General features: G+C 42.9%; 2 protein-coding genes across 7 annotated transcripts in view; one reads left to right on the plus strand and one right to left on the minus strand.

Annotated features, from left to right (window-relative positions):
* Nucleotides 1-829, plus strand: part of zbtb48 (zinc finger and BTB domain containing 48) — a 38,262-nt gene extending 37,433 nt beyond the window's left edge. For all 4 annotated transcript variants that reach the window (XM_060851920.1, XM_060851918.1, XM_060851921.1 and 1 more), the window contains exon 11: nt 372-829. In XM_060851920.1, coding sequence (XP_060707903.1) covers nt 372-390 — 19 coding nt within the window. In that variant the 3' untranslated portion in view covers nt 391-829. The remainder of the gene's footprint in view (nt 1-371) is intronic.
* A 252-nt stretch (nt 830-1,081) lies between these two features.
* The window catches only part of klhl21 (kelch-like family member 21), a 39,810-nt gene continuing 19,867 nt past the window's right edge, over nt 1,082-21,024 (minus strand). Inside the window, exons 1-5 of one of the 3 annotated variants that reach the window (XM_060851881.1) lie at nt 14,027-14,045; nt 12,764-13,819; nt 7,111-7,516; nt 3,883-3,955; nt 1,082-3,472 (exon numbers count right to left, since the gene is read on the minus strand). In XM_060851881.1, coding sequence (XP_060707864.1) covers nt 3,167-3,472; nt 3,883-3,955; nt 7,111-7,516; nt 12,764-13,819; nt 14,027-14,039 — 1,854 coding nt within the window. In that variant the 5' untranslated portion in view covers nt 14,040-14,045 and the 3' untranslated portion in view covers nt 1,082-3,166. Of the gene's footprint in view, nt 3,473-3,882; nt 3,956-7,110; nt 7,517-12,763; nt 13,820-13,959; nt 13,996-14,026; nt 14,046-21,024 lie in introns of those variants that run through there. The other 2 variants (XM_060851883.1, XM_060851882.1) reach the window with 2 other exon arrangements.

The following is a 21,024-nucleotide window of genomic DNA, read 5'->3' on the forward strand; positions in this document are numbered from 1 at the left end:
CAATGAATTAAACACTAAAGACAAAAGCAAAATCATCATACATAGTGGAAAACCAAAAAAGAAATTTTTTAAAATCCTGTATATATTTAACAGGAGCATTAGGTTATTTATTCAGCATTTTTGTTCAAAGATTTAAAATCCTTCAAACTACAATGGAATACTCAAATGGTAAAGCAAACAAAAACAAACTAGATTGAGATATTGAACTAATGGCAAATTTGTCAAGCAATGTTATTTGACAGAAATTACAGGATATTTGAATGAAAGTTTGTACGCCCCTGTCGGAAATTAATTTCTGGTCAGAATAAGTACTGTCCAAACACAATGTGGAAAAAAAACACAACTTTATCCATTTCCCCTCCATTCCACAGGTCGCAAGCAACTTCCTAGAGCCTCAATCAAAATTTCACCTTCATTGGAAGGAGAGACAGCTATCGGACATCACTGTAGCCCATCTAAATAAGTGACAGACAACATAAATAGAAATGCTGGCTGAGTTATTTTTATCTTCCGAACGATCATGTGGCATGACTCAAAGATGACCAAGGAATGATCAACGTGTGGTGAGCAACATTCTACTCAACTGGCAACAAAAACAATAGGTTGTTGATTGCAGTTAGATCTTCGAGTAAAAAATGTAAAAATTCCTGATGAAGGGCTTATGCTCGAAACGTCGAATTCTCTATTCCTGAGATGCTGCCTAACCTGCTGTGCTTTGACCAGCAACACATTTGCTGCAGTTAGATCTTGCAGTGTAGAAAATAGCTGCTGCATTTGGTAACCATAAAAAGGCACTATGCTTAAGAAATAATGGAACAAAAGTACAAATATAAATGCAAGTATTTTCTCAAAGGGAATGGTGTTGGAGCTGCTTCATGTTTATTTCACACTCACACTTGGACAAAAAGGAGAATTTTAATAGACAAACCCTACATCAAGTCAGTATTAAACTATTCTGACTAAAACAAAGCAAGTTAACTCCTTCAGAGTAGACATTTTATTTTAGTGAATTTTGTGTGGTACAACTTCTCAATGTAAACTAAGTTGGTGTACAATAAGCTAAAACACATCATACAAAATAATACACATGAAAACAAGATAAAACCAGGAAGTGTTTAGAATTTACAGAATCTGGAAAGAAAAACTACAATGTCCTACCTTTAAAATGTATTAATTTTCTCCTTTAAGGTGACCATTTTTAGGTTCAATATTAAATGGAGATTTTGTTCAGATTCAGGTATATATTTAAAAATGGAACTGCCCATTCTCCAACATCTAAAAGTTTATCCAAATTAAGTTCAGTTTGACAAAAATCAACAAAAGCATCAGTTCTATCCTTGCTCTGTACATCAAACTTAACTCAGCCATCCTGTACTGAATTTGTTTCAGTGCCTCAGACTGAGAAAAAGAGGGGAGGAAATTAAAAAAAAGGGGAGCTCTTGTTCCTAATTATATCTGCTGAACAAGGACAGCTTCAGTCTTAACTTCAGTTAAATAACCTGCCAAATGCACAACAGAATGTCGCGATAGGTCTGAGTGGCAATCACTGCTGCATTCTGTGCCTCTCAGAGAGGCAGTTGCTTTAGGGTACAAATAGGGAAAGGCAAAAGGGAGAAAAATAGAACTGGTATTTGTTTAAATACACATTTCTAAATAAAATATTTCAAACAATTGGACATGGAATAATGTCAGCAAATAATATTTATTTCATGTTCTATCCAAGTTACCTCAAAATAGATACTGGGAATACTTACTTCCAGATTCTAAAAACTACACACAAACAACCATATCTTTCTACTGAATTAGTGACTCTTGAACATTTAATTGCAAACCCTCTATTTCTACAGTTTTATAAATAGAAATTTTATAAAACTAAATATATATATTTGATACCTTCTGTCCACTCCAAAATGAAGTAGATGAGCTATTTTGGAACAAGCTGGCAGTGTTTCTAGAAAATAGAGTGGAACTCCTTGATATGTATTTTTCCTACCAAAACTGAATGTTTTTTTCATCCTTATGAAATTCTAACAAGCCTGCTACTGCTAAAGAGGGTGGGGTTGGTGATGGGGCAACAAATTTGAGGCGAATTAAAAGACATCCCATAGGATTAAAGTGCACCAGTACCAACGTGCCAGATCCAAGGCAACAAGACCCCAATTCCACATTCCAAACAACCTTTCTCCACTGTACAGATTTGCTCACTTGATGTCAGAGATTTTAAACAGGTTAGATCCAGCCTTAAAATGTAGCAATCAGTACTATCAAAGGGCTGTTGGCAAGCTTTTTCTGGAGCTAGTCATTGCCAATCATTTTACACACTTAGCATACGTTCCAACTGGAACTCACATTGTGACTTCTTTGCGTAAACATTAAACACTACATTGTATGTCTTCATTAAAACCCAGTAAATAGCACAGTGTTCACCTGGTTCTTCACTATATCCCAACACACTCGTAGAAAACTTAAAATCAGTAAAAAATATAGTTGACTTCACGGGGCTGAAACAAAATAGAAAACAAAATAGTATGTACGCTCAACCTCTGTCTGCCTGGGCAGATAAGAGCCTCAAGAAACCTACAGGACAACTTGAAGAGTTCTCTGGCTGTCTGGTTCTCTCCAATACTTGTCCTTAAAAAGAACAGTAAAACCACATTAACCTTGCTGCTGTCCACGTGTTCGTGCTGTGTGTACAGAACGGCTACCTTATTTTCTTACATTGTTGCACTTCAAAAGTAAATTAATTGCAAGTGAAGCATTTTACAATGTGATCTGACGTTACGTAAAAGCAAGTCTTTTTCAAGCAATGCTTAGGAACAAGCACGTGTCCAAAGGAGAAGACAAAATCGTCGCATCTCCTAACTTAACAGAATCGGTCAACAGATACAGTGAAACCTGCCAGACTAAACATAGCCAGCAGACAATGAATGACACAGTTGTGTCAAGATGAGCAATTTCAGACAAAACCCAATCCAACTGGGAGAAGTGACTGCTTTTGGTTCAACAAGGACGATCTTTACAATAAACCGGGAAAGGTCATTGTCCAATTGACACGAGCTAGTACAGAATTAGATGGTGAGCTTTTGTAACGTGTTACAAATCTGTTGATTTTGGAAAGAATCCAAGCAGATTTCACTGTAGCAGATATCAGTCCAGTCTAACAGTGCTATAGGCGGAGGTTCTCATTATGAAGGTGTCTTCGATACCGAGCCAAGTTCAGAGCATTTATTTCATTGTTATGGTTGTCATTCAGGGTCCCTTCAAAGGTAACCTGGGCAGTGGGCATGAACTGTCGGAAGATGCTGACAGTTCCATGCCAGAAGGTGGGCTGTGGGAGTCGCCCCACTACACTCCAGGAACCAGTCTGAAAGTCATAGCTTTCGATTATATCGGATAGTTCAAATGTGTTATCATAGCCGCCAGAAACAACCAACTTTCCTCCCAGGGCAGCCACACTGCCACCAACGTGGACCTGCAGTGCAGAGAAAACATCGTTGAACATACACATTCAAAATAAAAGAAGCATTCTACAAAGTACAGAGACTAAAAAGGAGGGATATACCTCAGCCATGCAGTATGCTTCATTTAAGAATTTCCATCCTAGATTTCAAATTCCTCTATGGCTTTCTCAGCTCTGCAACTTCGTCCAGATGTATACTCTGGTCTTTCCCATCCACCTCACCTCCAACCACCCAGTTTTTCTTTCCTTATTCCTCCTACTCTGCTCAGCTCTTACTACATGCTGGGACTCTGAGGTGGTTCAGTTCAGATTGATTGCAAAATGTCACCCAATTTGAATGTAGCTGGTCACACTGTACAATCCACCCTACAAACACCTGTCTCCCCACTTCCAAAACACACACACACACACACACACACTACCTGATTCATGGGTGGAATTTTGTCCCATTCATTCTTTGTTGGGTTATACACATCAACTTCTGAAGAATCATCCCTGTGGAGAAAAGAGGAAGATAGTGTGTTTAGCAATCAAACCAAATGCCACCAGGGTATAACCATGAGCGTAACAGCTTGACAGAATTTGTATCCACAAAAAGTCAGCCTGCAAAAAACTCTTCAACACAACCCATGCCTTGTATTTTACTCATATCGTATCCTGTTCTAAGAGAGAAAAAAAACTGGCATTTATACAGAATCATTCACAGCCTCGATATCTTTAAGTATTTTACAAGCAACGAAGCAGTGTTGAAGTGTAGTCACTATCATAGATATTTTCCAATCAACTTGTTCAAGTTGTTATTGCACAGTTCTGGGGAAAGTGAGATATGAATCCAGCTCTCATTGATCAGAGATAAGGACACTACCACTGCACTGGTTGGAACCATTAATTTGGACTGAAAAGTCTGTTTCTGCATTGTAATACTCTGTGCTACAATAATTCCTGTATGTGAGAGTGCGAGTGACAGAGACAGCGAGACAGAGAGACAGACATTGAGAGCATTCTTGTGGCAACCTCCCATAAAACTATGTATGAATGTTACATTCAAGTTTAGACTATAACACCTCCGATTCTGTGACCCATGATAATCAGTGTTTGGGCTCACAACTGACGACTGAAGAGAGGTACTGGCACATATGGAACTGTAGCCAAGCAAGCTTCAAGAGAGGAGGAAGAAAGCTGGCAGATAAAACAAAGATACTATGAATCAGAATTCATGCAGTAAGCAACACGATTAGATAACAGTTGTTGCTCATGTCGAAAAACAAACACCCTGTCTCCAATTAATTCAGGTCCAGTTGTTTACTGGGTGAGTGCTTGACTGTGGCTGACAGCAGCAGGTGGTACAGCAGCTCCTCATTCCTTTCATTGGGTGACCAGACAGAAAGGGAAACAAGAAGTTTTTTTTCTTTCTGCAAAACAAGTGGTGATCTGTATTTCACTGCCAGATTCAGTAGCAACTTTCAAAACTGAAAGTGGCTAAATGCTTGAAAAGAAAAAAAAACTGTCAGATAGTGGTGAAAGGTCAGGGCGCGGACTAATTGGAGAGCTTTTTTTTAAAAAAAAAGAAATGGCAGAGGAATGATGAACTGAATTCATCTGTGCTGAATGTGCCATGAAAGAGAAACAGCTGTTTATGTTAAAAAGAAATAGATAATGATAGGAGGGCAAGATCATTGACCTGCAGATGAAAAGTTTAACCAAACATTGAATGCCCCCAAATTGCATAGTCTGGTCAATGGAAACCAGGCAACCAGAGTCACTCAATGGGAGCTGTTCCAGTGTAGCAGAGCTTTACGTTTCAGGCTGCACATTGGGTCTAGCCTGGGTTTCTTGGATTCATGTCATTTTGACTAATCTTGGATGGGATAATAATAAATGGGACAGGGGACAGGAAGCAGTTAGTGTTTGACCACCAATTAGATTTGCTCTATCAAAGATTCACATCTTCACTGGATCACTTGGGTGAATAGAATAGACACAGGTCACAATGTATGAATCAGTCACCATTAACTCTCAAGTATTTCACATAACCATATCTCTTATATTGACATCCAAATCAGTTATATAAATGCCAAAAAGCAGTGGACCCAGCACTGACCCTTGCAGCACACCACTGGTCACAGGCCTCCAATCCAAAAAATGACCCTCCACCACCACCCTCTATCCCCTACCTTCAAGCCAATTTTGTATCCAAATAGCTAGCTCCCCCGGATCCTACATGATCTAACCATACTAACAAGACTATCATGTGGAATCTTGTTGAATGCTTGAAGTCCATCTACACAAGATCTACCGCTCTGCCTTCAACAATCTTCTTTGTCATCTCTTCAAAAGATATGACTTACCATGCAAAAGATCATACTGACTATCCCTAATCAGTCCCTGCCTTTCCAAATGCATGCAAATCCTGTCCCTCAGAATCCCCTTCACTTACCTACCAATGACCCAAGGCTCACAGGTCTATAGTTCTCTGGCTTTTCCTTACAGCGTTTCTGAAGTAATGTCACAAATCAGCCAACATCCAGTCCTCCATCACCTCATCTTTGGCTATTGATGATACAAATATTGCAGCAAGGGGGCCAGCAATCTCTTTAGATTCCCACAAAGTTTTGGGAAATACTTGATCACATCCTGGGGATTTATTTACTTTTATGCATTTTAAGACATGCAGCACTTCCTCCTCTGTAAAATGAACTCTTTTCAAGACAGCACTATTTATTTCCCCAAGTTCCCTAGCTATGCCTTTTTCCAGAGTGAATACTGACGCAAATATTTGCTTAGTGTCTCACACATCTCCTGTGGTTCCACAGACAGCCATGTTCATCTTTAAGGGGACCTATTCTTTCCCTCGTTACTTTTTTGTCCTTAATGTATTAATAGATATCTTTGGATTCTCAGGTCTATTAGTTAAAGTATCTCCTATCCCCATTTTGCCCTCCTTATTTTCCTAAGCATACACCTTCTGCTCTTACACTCTTCTAGGATTTTTTTTTACTTGATTCCAGCTGCCTCTCTCCTTTCTCATATATGACTTCTTTTTCTTGAAAAAGAGCCTCAATTTCTCTAGTCATCCAGCGTTCCGTATACTTACAGCCTTGCCCTTCACACTGACAGTTGAAAATGAAAGCACTTGGACACCCATTTCACATTACATTCCGTGAACTGAAAACTATTGTCAAACACCAATGGGGGAGGCCATTAGGCCCATCAAATAATGTTTCTCAATAGGACAAGGAATCTAGAATGAATTAAATCACTATGAAAAATCTAGAAATAAGCCCAAAGGAGAGACAACATTCTCCTAAATCAATGATCAATCTAGTCGCAGCTATGTAAAACTATCAAAAGGAAAGGAAGCTCAACAGTGTGGACCTGTGATGGCATGTCAATGGCTAGAAAAGAAAGAGTAGCAAACACATGTCTGGAATTAGTAACAGATCAAACCATGCTGTAATGACAGCACAGGTGTATAGTTTCAAATTTATCCATGAAGTATACAAGCCAGGGCAAGGTACCTGTGCAACTGCTCTGCAACAAGAAGAGTGAGGGGTAAACCTTAATCCAAAAAGGTTGATGGCATTCTGTTTACAGATGTTCCCTTGTGTATAGTAACCCCTTCTCACACAAAGTAACCAATTTAAACTCACCGCACAAAATATATTAGTCCATTGAGTGTCACTGTCTTCGGCACAAATGACCACGGAGGTAACGAACCACAAACCACAACACTCCATGAGTCAGTCTCAGGGTCATAACGCTGAATGGCCATTGATTCTTTACCAGCAAGAGTGCCGATGGCATAGAGTTTTCCCCGGCAGGCTGTACTTGAGCAGTTGTCCATGGGGTAGGGCATGGGTTGCAGGGCCTCCCAGCTGTCGAGGCTATGATCGTAGCGCTCCAGGCTGTCATGGGCAATGATATAGATATGGCCTTTGAGTACCACAGAGCTGTGGTATTCTCGGGCTTGCAGCATGGGCGAAACCTCTGTCCACTCGTTCACACTGGAATTGTAACGCCACACACAATCATACAGTGATGTCCCATCAGAACCACCTATTGAACAAAAACAAACATAATGAAGACATAGCACTCATTGACTGTCCCTCTCCCTCCCAAGATCAACTGGTAATTCTCCATGCTAGGTGTCATTCTCACCTCAGAATCTGACCGGTTCAGTCTCACCCAACAGGCTTATAGGCTAACACTCTAGTATGCTGCCCTGTCGGAAATGCCATCTTTCAGATGAAATTTGAAATCAGAGTCCTGGCTGTCCTTTCAGGGTCGATGTTAAAGAACTATGGAATTGCTTTGAAGAATAACAGACTTATCCCAGTCACTGGCAAATATTTATTTCTCAATTAACAATACTAAAACAGATTATCTGGTCACCATCACATTACAGTTTGTGAGATCCTACTTTGTGCAAACTTCCAATATTACATTTCAAAAGTACTTCATTAGCTATAAGCTTCTTTGGAACACCAAGGCAGTGAAAGGTGCTAATATCACAACTAAGTTCAACACATTTCATCCCAGTTTCTAGCTCAGTGAGAGGCCATTATGCCAACTGCATCTGTGCTATAAGAGAATCTGAACCACATCCCATCTTCTCCTTTAAGGCTACAATAGTCTCTGCCTCAACCATTCCCTGGGGTGATGTATTTCATCCTCCAATTGCCCTTCAGTGTAAAAGAAGGTTTCCAAAATTGTATTCTAAGTTGCACTGAGGAAAATTAGTGCTCCTGATCATGAATTCCCTGAATAGAAGTGGTTTCCCTGTTCACTAAAACTTGCAGCAATATAGCGACAGAATAGGACGCTCTACCCAGAGCTCCTCTGCTCTGCCTGTTCTTGCTTTCCTTTTTAGCAGTCCCAGGGCAGCAGAAGGGGAAACCCAAGCCCCACAGCAGTGCAACTTACCTTGGAGTAGCAGAGTGCTGGTGCGGAGTGGACTGGAGGCTTGGAGCAGAGCGGGACAGTTGTTGATTGGGCCTGGCATGGGCAGTCAGACCATGAGCTTGCTGAGCTGCTGCAACATAATGTCTATTTGAAATTGTTTACCAGACTGTAATGGCAAATCCTTTAACAATAACTACTTTAATGTCTAAAAAAAAGTTAGAAATAAGGAATACTGCTACTTTTCCTTTTATTCCTCTTTTATCCAAGACCTGTAACTAGGTATTGTACCCAAGATAGCACCATTACAGGCAGCCATTTTAAAAACTTTTCACTGTACTCCTGTACTGGAGTACATGTGACAATAGAAGGATTTTCTATTCTGTTCAAAGCTATTCAATATAAAACCCTCTTAAATCTCTTGGCTCTTCCACCTAAGTGGAACCAATCCCAATATTTCCAGTCTTTCCTCAAAACCATTATCCTTCTCCCTAGCATTATTGTCATTGAGAATCTCGGCTCTGTAATCACTCAATGCAGCTTTTGGTCTGGCCTTTTAGAAAAACAAAATGGGAATGTCCCTCTTTTTCCTTGATCTTTATGATCTTGTTTATAAAACACAAGAGCTTAAGTCTCAATTACCAACTCTGAACATTCTTCTGACCTCCTTAGGGCCGGGTGCGTTGCTCTGGCAGACAACACAACGTTTCACATCTAACATTCCACTTACTCCTCTGGGTGCCCAGCTGTCCCCCAATCCTTGAGTGGAAAAGTCAGGCACAAATACAAATACAGGCAGCTCTCAGCAGAACACAGCACCCCAAGAAGTCAGAGCTGAGAACAGCCTCAGGTCATAGCCCACTAAAGCCTAGCATGGTCACAAACCATCATGGAGAGATTTTTAACCCGTGAAGGTGTAATTTACAACTTGCCTCACTGGTAGTTGCTAATTATAAATACATTCTCAGTACCAAGGATTTCACACAGTTAAAAATAGCTGTATGATCTGCCATGTTGACATGATATATACGTAGAGTTGACACAGACTGGGACTACTGAAATACAACACTACTTCCCATCAACGTCACTGGGGGACTGCACCTTCAGCAACCTCAAAGCACTAAGAATTCAGCATGAAAACTGGGACAGATTCAGCGAATTCCAAGTTAGTGTTGCCAGTGCACTGCACCGTGTTATTAAAAAACATGCAGAGTTCTGCCTAGCCATCTTTAAGATAGTCTCTGCTTAATAAATGAATGGATACCCAACATAATTTGGATTTTGATTGGGCCGTTAGAGTATCTGTGAAGCGAAAGCACACTCAGCAGCAAGGGATGGAGAATAAATAACAGCCTTCCCAGCAACACTCACATTGTTACCCACAACTACCAAATATCTTCAACCGTTTTTACTTTCAATACCTGTTACTCTATGTTGTATTCATTATATCAGGTTTGTGAAGTGATTGTGTTTAAGGGAGTCCAGAACTAGAGGGTGCAAGTTTAGGATGAGAGGGGAAAGATTTAAAAGGGACCTAAGGAGCAACACTTTAATGCAGAGGATGGTGTGAGAATGGAATGAGCTGCCAGGAGCAAGTGGTGGAGGCTGGTACAATTGCAATATTTAAAAGGTATCTGTATGGGTATATGAATAGGAAGGGTTTAAGAGGGATACGGGCAAAATGGGATTAGATTATTTCAGGATATCTGGTCTGCATGGGTGAGTTGGCCCAAAGGATCTGCTTCTGTGCTGCACATATCTATGACTGACTTAAGTGTCAGTCTGTGCTCTGAAACCAAGGACTGAGGCTTGAACCTACAACCAACAACAACCTACAACACACATCCCAGTGCCAGTACTGAAAGAGTCCTGCACGGTCAGAGGTGCAGTCATTCATACAATACTTGAGTCTTGTTAGGTCATAAGATATAGGAGCCTTTTTCCTAAAACTCTAGATTTCCTTAAATGATTAGAAATTGGCTTATCTCAGCTTTGAATATTCTTACAAGTCACAGCGCTCTGTTAAAAATGCCTGAAAAGAAAAAAAATTCCAATTGTTCTCAAAGACTCCACTTCATGTTATTGAAGAGCAGGGGAAATTCTCTTTTACATTGTATTCCTTTGAATGAGGGGTGATTTAACAGAGATACTTAAAATGCTCAAGGGATTTGATAGAGAGAGAAACTACTTGTGTGCAGCACAGTGGCTAGCACTACTGCCTCACAGCGCCAGAGACCCGGGTTCAATTCCCGCCTCAGGCAACTGTGTGGAGTTTGCACATTCTCCCCATGTCTGCGTGGGTTTCCTCTGGTTTCCTCCCACAATCCAAAGACGTGCGGGTCAGGTGAATTGACCATGCTAAATTGCCCGTAGTGTTAGGTAAGGTGTAAATGTAGGGGTATGGGTGAGTTGCGCTTCGGTGGGTCGGTGTGGACTTGTTGGGCTGAAGAGCTTGTTTCCACACTAAGTAATCTAATCTACTTCCTTTCGCGATGGAATCCAGAAACAAAGTCATTGGGCCCATCCCATCACAGATTCTTTGAAAATCTATCCAAGTTAGTCCCACTACCCTGCATTTTTCCCCAGAGAGCAACAGCATCTTTCTTTTCAAGTATTTAAGCTGCTTCCACCAATTGTTTTAGACAACACCATCCCAGATCATAACATAACATTTCCCATCTTCTACCAATTATCTTAAACTGATAACCGACTCTCCTGTCAACTGAAGAAGTTTCTCCATATTTATTCTATTAAATAATAGCCCAGCTTATCTCAACTCCTGTTCCCCATCAAGAATCTAGTTGTTCAGAATGGGGTAGCACGGTGGCTCAGCAGTTAGCACTGCTGCCTCACAGCACCAGGGTCCCAGGTTCAATTCCAGCCTTGGGCAACTGTTGTGTGGAGTTTGCGCATTCTCCCAGTGTCTGCATAGGTTTCCTCTGGGTGCTCCGGTTTGATCCCACAGTCAAAAGATGTGCAGGTCAAGTGAATTGGTCATTCTAAATTGCCCATAATACTAAGTGCATTAGACAGAGGGAAACTGATCTGGGTGGGTTACTCTTCAGAGGGTCAGTGTGGACTGGTTGGGCCGAAGGGCCTGTTTCTGCACTGTAGGGAATCTAATCTAATCTTAAAGTAAAATGAGGAAACAATTTTCACTTATTTTTATGATCCATGTAATTTATTTCATTTCAGTACTGAGGACCAGCTGAAACTTTCAAGACAGTGGTGAAATAGTAGCGGAATGTGCAGGATTCTGCTCTGGGCATTTTAAACTTTTTTTTCTTATTTTAATTTACTTACTTTCTGTGCAGTGCAGAGGAGAGTGAGCCCAGCGCAGTGGATTTGAGCCATTGCAGGGTGAGAGAGCCCAATGTGGTGGAGGGTGAGGTGTCCCAGCATCTGCTATGGCAGAGAATAGGCAGCCCCAGGGTGAGGCTGGCACAGACTGAAGGAGTGATCTGAAGGCGAGGCTTGCACAATATGCTTGAAACACTGTAATGCTAAACTTTTTATTTCTTCATTTTTCTCAAGGTCAAAAGGTCCTGTACCCAGGTATCGAAGATGGTGCCGTTAAGTGGTAACTTCATAAACTTTTCACTGCACTTGTAAGTGCGTGACAATAAATTTAATTCTAAAACGTTATCACTGTTTTAAAGAGATGACAGATACAGTAGGTTGATTCCTTCTGTGTTGTCAGAGGAGGACTTTTCTTGGGTTAAGGATGAGAGAGAGGCCGGATTAAAGCAGAAACAAAAAATAGAAGTTGTTGGAAAAGTTCAGCAGATCTGGCAGCATGTGTGCAGAGAAATTGGAGTTAACGTTTCAGGTCCGGTGACCCTTCCTCACCAGACCCAAAACGTTAACTCTGATTTCTCTTCTGATTTACAGCATCCACAGTTCTTTCGGTTTTTATTTGGATTAGGGTAGATTGTGGTACAGACTTAGTAACTCTAACCAAATGGAAAGATATTTTAAAGCTGTGGCTACCAGCCTTTACTTTGAACCAGAAACTCTGGGTTCAAGTCCCACTTCAGGATGTGATGGTGACAGAGTAGGTTCATCATGCAGTGAAACAGGATGATTATCAATTTGTAAATTGTTTTTGTTCACCTATAGCAAGTGGTAAAAGCGGTAGAGTCTCCTGGTCAAGCATGCTTGATGCAGAGTGGTTACCTTCAGGCAACAAGCACTGGGCATGGAAATGGACATAAATACATATTGTATCTGCCTCAGGAGCCTAAAGGCACGGGGTGGAAATAAAGATAATTTAATGGAATTGGAAGGCGGGGGAGGGGATGGATAGGCCTAGTCCTGTTCCCTGGGCAACAGGGACCAGACTCAAGTAGTTCAGCGGCCGAGAAGGCGATGGGACATGCCCGGGGACAAGGCCCTTTTCCTTACCGGTCACATAGATGTCGTTTCCGAAGGCGGTGATGCTGTAGCCTCCGGCCAAGTGGTCGGGGAACTCGGCCAAGTACCGCCAGTGCCCGGTCTGCGGGTTGAAGCAGTCGACGGTGACCAGCTCGTCGCAGTCCTTGTCGCAGCCGCCGACCACCACCAGGATCTCGGCGAGGCCTGTGGAGGGCCGGGCCCTCATCCTCTCGCACGGGTAGTCGTGGCGGTCGTACTCGGAGGACTGGAAGGCCCGCGCTTGGTGGATGAGCTGCAGGCAGCGGGGTGAGTAGTAGACGAGCGGGTCGCTCTCCACGTACGCGAGCAGGTAGAAGCGGCGGATAAACGGCAGCCGCACGTGCTCGAAGAGCTCGGGCCAGAAGCGGAGGCGGCGCTTGGGGTCGGCCTTGACCCAGCGCAGGGCCAGCTGGTAGGCCGCCTCCTCCTTGTCGACGTGCAGCCGGTCATCGGAGAGGTACTCGAGCAGCCGGCGCTGCGGCAGGGCCTCGAACTCCTTCTCGGCGGACAGCTCGACGATGTGGCGCAGGATGAAGCGCTTGGCGTTCTCGGCCAGGCCGCGGCAGGCGTAGGCCTCGGCGAACTCCTGGATCTCCAGGCAGTTGGCCACGTCCAGCTGCCGCTCCAGGTAGGCGCAGCACGCCTCCTTGACCGAGGGGAACTGGAAGAGGTCGGCGGCCCGGGCCAGCGGCTCCACGTTGCCCTGGGTGACGGTGACCTGGCCGGTGTAGGAGAAATCCAGCAGCAGGCCCAGGATCGGGGCCTTCACCCCGTGCAGCTCCACCCGCTCGGCGTAGCTCTCCTTCAGGCGGCCCGCGAACATGGCCCTGAAGTAGTGGCTGGCGGCCGCCAGCACCGTCCGGTGACACGGGAAATCCTGGCCGTCCGCCGACAGGGTCATGTCGAAGAACTTGCCCTCCACCCGCAGCTCGTTGATGCCCTGCAGGATGTGGAGGGCGTGATCGGGGTCGGAGAAAGGCAACACCGAGGTCTGAGTCAGCGTGCTAGGCCTGTCCATCCTTCCGACCGCCGGGGAAATCAAAGCATCTGTAAGCAGAGAGAGCGAGGAGATTATTGAGGCATGAGTGGTCCGTCCTGCAGCTTTATAGCACGCAGCCGGTCACACACAGGGTCATGTACATCAGGAGAGGAGCCAGGTGCAGACTGCAAATCATCTTGACATTTACTTTCAATGGTTTGAATCTTGGCTGCACTCAGCCTCTCAACAACCCCATACTCCCACAGCTCACTCACAATGCCAGTTCATGCTCGTACCCTCCCCATCAGGGAAGAACTATAAACATCAGCATTGGTGTGAATGGCCATGCTGTAAAACCCATGTCTCGCTTTCTGTTAAACGTGCCCCTCTAGGCACACTATATCATTAGAGTGGTGCTGGAAAACACTCTAATCTTGACTTTGATCTCCAACATCTGCAGCCCTCACTTTATATCACACTCTTGTTGAGTGTGTGGGGTTGTAAAAGCACAACCGGGTCAGGCAGCATCCGAGGAGCAGGAGAATAATATTTCGGGCATAAGCCCTTCATCAGTCCTGATTCTCCTGCTCCTCAGATGCTGCCTGACCTGCTGCGCTTTTCCAGCACCGCATTCTGGACTCTGATCCTCACTTTCCCCTATATCACACTCTTGTCATCAGAGGGCTGGATTCCAGTCTCACCCCAGAGACTCAAGCACATTGTTCAATACTGTTAGCCTGAGGTCTTATCTGCTCTCAGCTGGGTGTGAAACAGTGCCAGATGATGTTTTAGAAGTACAAAAGGGAAATAAACCCCTTTGGCTCCAAAAGCAAATCAGAAGCTGGGAATTCTGCAGCAAGTCTCCAAAGCCTGTTCGGTGTCAAAAGACACAAGTCAGGAGAGTGGTGGAATACTCTCCACTTGACAGCATGAATTCAGACAAAGCAATCTACTTTTTAACATTTCGTCCACCATGAATTCACAGTAGCTGCAATACAAACGTAAGGTGCACTGCAGTAACTCACCCAGTCTCCACAGACGGCAGCTTCCAAACCCACAACTTTTACCACCAAGAATGACATGGGCAACAGAAACATGGTAACTCCAAAACCTTCAAGTTCCCCTGCAACCCACTCACCGACTTGTCTCGAAACTATCAGTAAGTCAAAATCTGGGAATGCTCTTCCCAACAGCAACATGGTATACCCACACCAGATGGACTACAGTAGTTCAAGTTGGCAGCTCATCCACCTTTTGAGGGCAATTAGAATGGGCAACATAATGCTGGCCCAGCCAGTGACCTTCACAAAGATTTTAGGTTTGGATTCCTATTTTGTGCCAAATAAGGATAAAATTTGATGGGATGGGAGACATAACTTTCCAAACGCGAAGAGTAGTTACTGAATCTGATTATTATCTTGCATCCCTGTGGACAATGGATGAAGAGAGGATCAGGCTCATAAACTATGGTCTACATCCATTATCATATCGGCTAGGGCTCCTTGTGCAAGGGACTGAATGGTGGTGACTCATTGCTTGAATACAGTTGCATCTGCAATAGGACAAAAGCACCTTAGCCAATATTTAATAAGTCAACTAACATTATAAACAAAAAGAAACCTGGTCACTACGATTGCTGTTCATGGGAACTTTCTGCACATTATAACGGTAGCTTTATTGCATGCAAAGCACTTTGGGATGGACTGCAGGTGGGAAATAGATAAATGCAAAACTTTTTAAACATTGTCTGACAATGTGGCGCAGGATGAAGCGTTCAGCATTCTCAGCCAGACTGCGGCAGGCATAGGCCTCGGCGAACTCCTGGATCCCCAGGTAGTTGGCCATGTCCAGCTGCCGCTGCAGGTAGGCGCAGCACACCTCCTTGACCGAAGGGAACCGGAAGAGCTCAGTGGCCTGGGCCAGAGGCTCCATGTTGCCCTGGCCAGTGTAGGAGGAACAAACACTGTCAGTGCAAGCACAAACAGCTCAGTTATTGTATCACAAGTCATTGTACAAACTTGTATCAATTCATCCTTCCTCTCCACCTTCTTTGCTCAAGACCTGAAGAATTTGAACAGTATCACAAGATCCTTTAATATCTATTAGTACAGAAGGTACAGCCATGATTCAAAAGTTAATTCCAAAAGACATCTCCAGTATAGCATTCCCTCAGAATGGGAGCTAGAAATGGAGAAAATGCAGCGTCAACATTTTGGGTCTAGTGACCCTTCTTTCTCTCCACAGATGTTGCCAGACCTGCTGAATTTCTCCAGCTTTTTCTGTTTTTGTTTCAGATTTGCAGCATTCATACTAGTTTGTTTAATGAAATAGCCCCACTCCCCCTATCAAAGTCAGAATTCTAAATGTATTAAATCACTTTTTACCCTTCATTATTCCAGTGGAAATAACCCCAGTCTTTCATACCTCTCCTCATTACTATAATTTTCCAAATCTGCACCTGGAGAATACCTTCTTTACACTCTTGATGGTCTGAATGTCTACTGAGGATGTTCATAATAATAGTTTACAATCTAACTGTGAACACTATAGATTTCAGTCTCAGCAGTGAAACATTGAACCATTGGCATGAAATTTTAAAACACCGATAAAAGACTCTACTCTTTAGCAAAGGCCCTCCTGTATTGTGTGAAATTCAGCTCAGTGGCAGAGTTAGGGAAGTGCACACTTGGTACTTTCCTGTCAGGGAGCAGAAAATTATCATCTGCAAAATAGCATCAGACCTGCAGCCAAGGGAGAAAGAGAGAGTGCAAAATGAGGGGGAATAGTTAGATCCCAGTCAACAGAAAGCAGAACATCTGGGCCAACAGTAGACCATTTTGTAAATTTATTTCATTATGAAACAATAGCTCTAAAGTGCTGCAGTTCTGATCCTTGCACAAAGATTATTTAGGTTTGGATTCCTGTTCTATGCCAAGTCAGGATAAAATTTGGTGGGAAGGGAGATATAACATGTCTGAGCACCTGTCAGCCATGAAGAGATGTTACTAGATCAGATTACAATCTCACACCCCTGGGGACAATGGATGAGGATCAGGCTTGTCAGCTATGGTCTACCTCCACAATCATATTGGCTAGGATTTCTTGTACAAGGGACTGAATGGTGATGATTCATTGCTTGAATACAGCCCATGGCAGTCAAGACTTTCACAGAATGCAGGAGAGGCACAAGATAATTGGCATCTAGATCAAACTTGCATTATTTACCCCTTTTTTAAATGGATTTTGAACTCATTCAGATCTTTTCCCTGGCAACAAACTTGGTAGATCTCATGTACAGAAAACCTAATTAAGAGTTCCCCATAGCTATATATACACACACACATACACAAATCAAAAGAGTGGAAGGGCAGCTATCCAACCACAGCACACAGACCTCATGCAGCCATGAGTCATCATGCCGTCAGCAGGAATTTGGTTTCATACAGAAATAAAACAAAGTATTTTAAAATCATTAGCACAAGTTATAAACAAATCCAATTACTTACTGCAGATCTCACTCTCAGAAATAACTTGTACCGTGACTTCATGAGGACAAGCCTGACACCAGGTCACAAATGAGATACTAAGAGAAGTAACTAAAGCTTTATTCAGATGCAGGTTTCAGATGGCCCTTAACTAAGGAGAGGCAGCAAACTGTATGGAGGGAAATCTGGAGCTCAAAATCCACGCAGCTCAAGGTATGGCCACCAACAACAGATAAGTTAAAACAGCATGCTGTGGAGGGCAAAGGTTGTTCAACATTACAAAAGTTGGGGAAGGGCGAGGATATGCAGGGATTAAATTATAACTTCATGAGTAAATACACCATACATGGGAAAAAAGACCAGGAATCATTCGGCTGTTGAATTAACCCAGATCATAAGGATCTGAAATGCAATTTGTTTACTCTTCACAGCTAGTTTACTCAGTCTATTTGCGGCATCCTCAAGAATTTGTAATCAAAGATGTACTTGTGAACCATATTCTCTGTTGCAACGTGGAGCTGGAGGGTTGAGATAAAACCCAGCATACATCGAATGCTTCAGTGTAAAGGTAACAAAACACCCGACAAAATATTTCAGACATACAACATAAGTTAGTTGCTGAACTAGGCATATGAGTGTATAATGGGATTCCAAGTGATGGTTTCAACCTTGACTCCTTATCAGGAATCCCACTGATAGAAATGCCACAATATCACTGAGTCGACCAGTGCATTATTTTATCAATAATACAATGGGCACACAGATTCTTGAAGGGAACATAGTGAGTGGAATTGAGACAAAGTTAAACTATATTTCAAGCAGCAATTTACATTGGAACATTGGACCAAAAGTAAACTATTTATCCCTTTGAACTGCTACCACCATTCAATGAGATCATGGCTGATTTGTGGTCTAATTCCATATATCTTCCTTGGACCTACATCTCTGAATACTTTTGCTTCATTAAAAAAAAACTGGCTCAGATTTAAAATTAACAACTGATCCTGCATCAACTGCCCTTGTGGAAAAGAGTTCCAAATGCAACCACCTTGTGTGTGTCAAAGAGCTCCCAAACATCTCTCTTTAATGGTCTGGCTCCAATTCTCAGATTACACCCCCAGCTCTAGAATGTCCAATTAGTGGAAATAGTTTCTTATCTACCCTGCCCTTTACAGTCATAGAGTCAGAGATATGCAGCATGGAAGCAGACCTTTTGGTCCAACTTGTCCATGCCTACAGATATCCTATATAAATCTCGTCCCATTTATCAGCATTTGGCCCATATCCCTCTACACCCTTCCTATTCATATAACCATCCAGATGCATTTTAAAAATGTTGTAATTCTACCACCATTCACCACTTCTTCTGGCAGCTCATTCCATACACACAACACTCCATGAAAATGTTGCCCCTTAGGTCCCTTTTATATCTTTACCTTAAACCTATGCCCTCTAATTCTGGACTCGCCCACTCTGGAGAAAAGACCTTGCCTATTTATTTATGCCCCTCATGACTTTCTAAGCTTATCCTTCATCTTCCAATGCTCCAGGGAAAATAGCCTATTTAGCTACTCCTTACACCTCAAACTTTCCAATCCTGGCAAAATCCTTGTAAATCTTTTCTGAACCTTTTCAGCTTTCACAACGTCCTTCCTATAGGAGGGAGACCAGAACTACATGCTAACTAGCCATTTGGATACAGAACTAGCTCAAAGGTAGAAGACAGAGGGTGATGGTGGAGGGTTGTTTTTCAGAGTGGAGGCCTGTGACCAGTGGAGTGCCACAAGGATTGGTACTGGGTCCACTACTTTTCATCATTTGTATAAATGATTTGGATGTGAGCATAAGAGATATAGTTAGCAAGTTTGCTGATGACACCAAAATTGGAGGTATAGTAGATGGCAAAGAAGGCTACCTCAGATTACAACGGGATCCTGATCAGATTGGTTAATGTGCTGAGGTGTGGCAGATGGAGTTTAATTTAGATAAATGGCTTATGCTGCATTTTGGGAAAGCAAATCCTAGCAGGACTTATACACTTAATGGTAAGGTCCTAGAGAGTGTTGCTGAACAGAGACCTTGGAGTGCAGGTTCATAGCTCCTTGAAAAGTAGAGTTGCAGGTAGATAGGATAGTGAAGGTGGCAGTTGGTATGCTTTCCTTTATTGGTCAGAGTATTGAGTACAGGAGTTGGGAGGTCATGTTACAGCTGTACAGGACATTTGTGTGGCCACTTTTGGAATATTGTGTACAATTCTGGTCTCCAATTGGAAGGATGTTGTGAAACTTGAAAGGCTTCAGAAAAGATTTACAAGGATGTTGCCAGGGTTGGACGATTTGAGCTATAGGGAGAGGTTAAATAGGCCAGGTCTGTTTTCCCTGGAGCATTGGAAGCTGATGGGTGACCTTATAGAGGTTTATAAAATCATGAGGGATATGGATAGGATAAATAGACAAAGTCTTTTCCCTGGGGTCGGGAGTCCAGAACTAGAGGGCGTAGGTTTATGGTGAGAGGCGAAAGATATAAGAGAGACCTAAGGGGCAGCTTTTTCATGCAGAGGGTGGTATATGTATGGAATGAGCTGCCAGAGGAAGTGGTGGAGGCGGTACAATTACAACATTTAAAAGGCATCAGGATGGGTACATGAATAGGAAGAGCTTGGAGAGATATGGGCTGGGTGCTGGCAAATGGGACTAGATTAGGTTGGGATATCTGGTCGGCATGGACGAGTTGGACCGAAGGGTCTGTTTCCATGCTGTACATCTCTATGACTCTAAGACTCCAAGAGCGGCCAAGCCAATGTCCTCTACAGTCACAACATGACCTCCCAACTCCGAAACTCAATGCACTGACCAATGAAGGCAAGCATACCAAATGCCTTCTTCATTATCCTATCTATTTGCGACTCCACTGTTAAGAAACTATGAACTTGCACTCCAAGGTCTCTTTGTTCAGCAACATTCTCCAAGACCTTATACAATTGTTTAAGTCTGGCTCCGATTTGCCTTTCCAAAATGCAGCACCTCATATTTATCTAAATTAAACTCCATCTGCTACTCCTCAGCCCATTGGCCCATCTGATCCCATTGTACTCTGAAGTAACTTTCTTCATTGTCCACCACACCTCAATTTTGGTGCCATCTGCAAACTTACTAACTATACTTCCTAAGTTCACATCAAATCATTTGTATAAAATGACAAAAAGCAGTGGATCCAACACTGATCCTTGTGGCACACTGCTGGTCACAGGCCTCCAGTCTGAAAAGCAACACTCCACCACCACCCTCTGTCTTCTACCTTTGAGCCAGTTCTGTATCCAAATAGCTAGTTTTCCCAGTATTCCATGTGATCTAGCCTTGCTAATCAGTCTACCATGAGGAACCTTGTTGAATGCCTTTCTGAATTCCATCGAGATTACATCTATTGCTCTGTCCTCATCAATCCTCTTCATTACTTCAAGAAAACTCAATTAAGTTAGTGTGACATATTTCCCACACATAAAGCCATGCTGACTATCTCGTATCAGTCCTTGACTTTCCAAATACATTTAAATCTTGTTCTTCAGGATTCCCTCCAACAACATGCCCACCACCGATGTAGGTTCACCGGTTTATAGTCCACTGGCTTTTCCTTACTGCCCTTCTTAAACAGTGACATCTCAGTCTTCCAGCACCTCACCTGTAGCTATCAATGATACAAACATCTCTGTAAGGGGTCCAGCAATCACTTCCCTAGCTTCCCACAGAGGTCTGGGGAACACTTGATCAGGTCCCAGAGATTTATCCACG

Source organism: Hemiscyllium ocellatum, chromosome 37, assembly GCF_020745735.1.
Source record: "Hemiscyllium ocellatum isolate sHemOce1 chromosome 37, sHemOce1.pat.X.cur, whole genome shotgun sequence".
In the NCBI taxonomy this organism is placed as follows: domain Eukaryota; kingdom Metazoa; phylum Chordata; class Chondrichthyes; order Orectolobiformes; family Hemiscylliidae; genus Hemiscyllium; species Hemiscyllium ocellatum.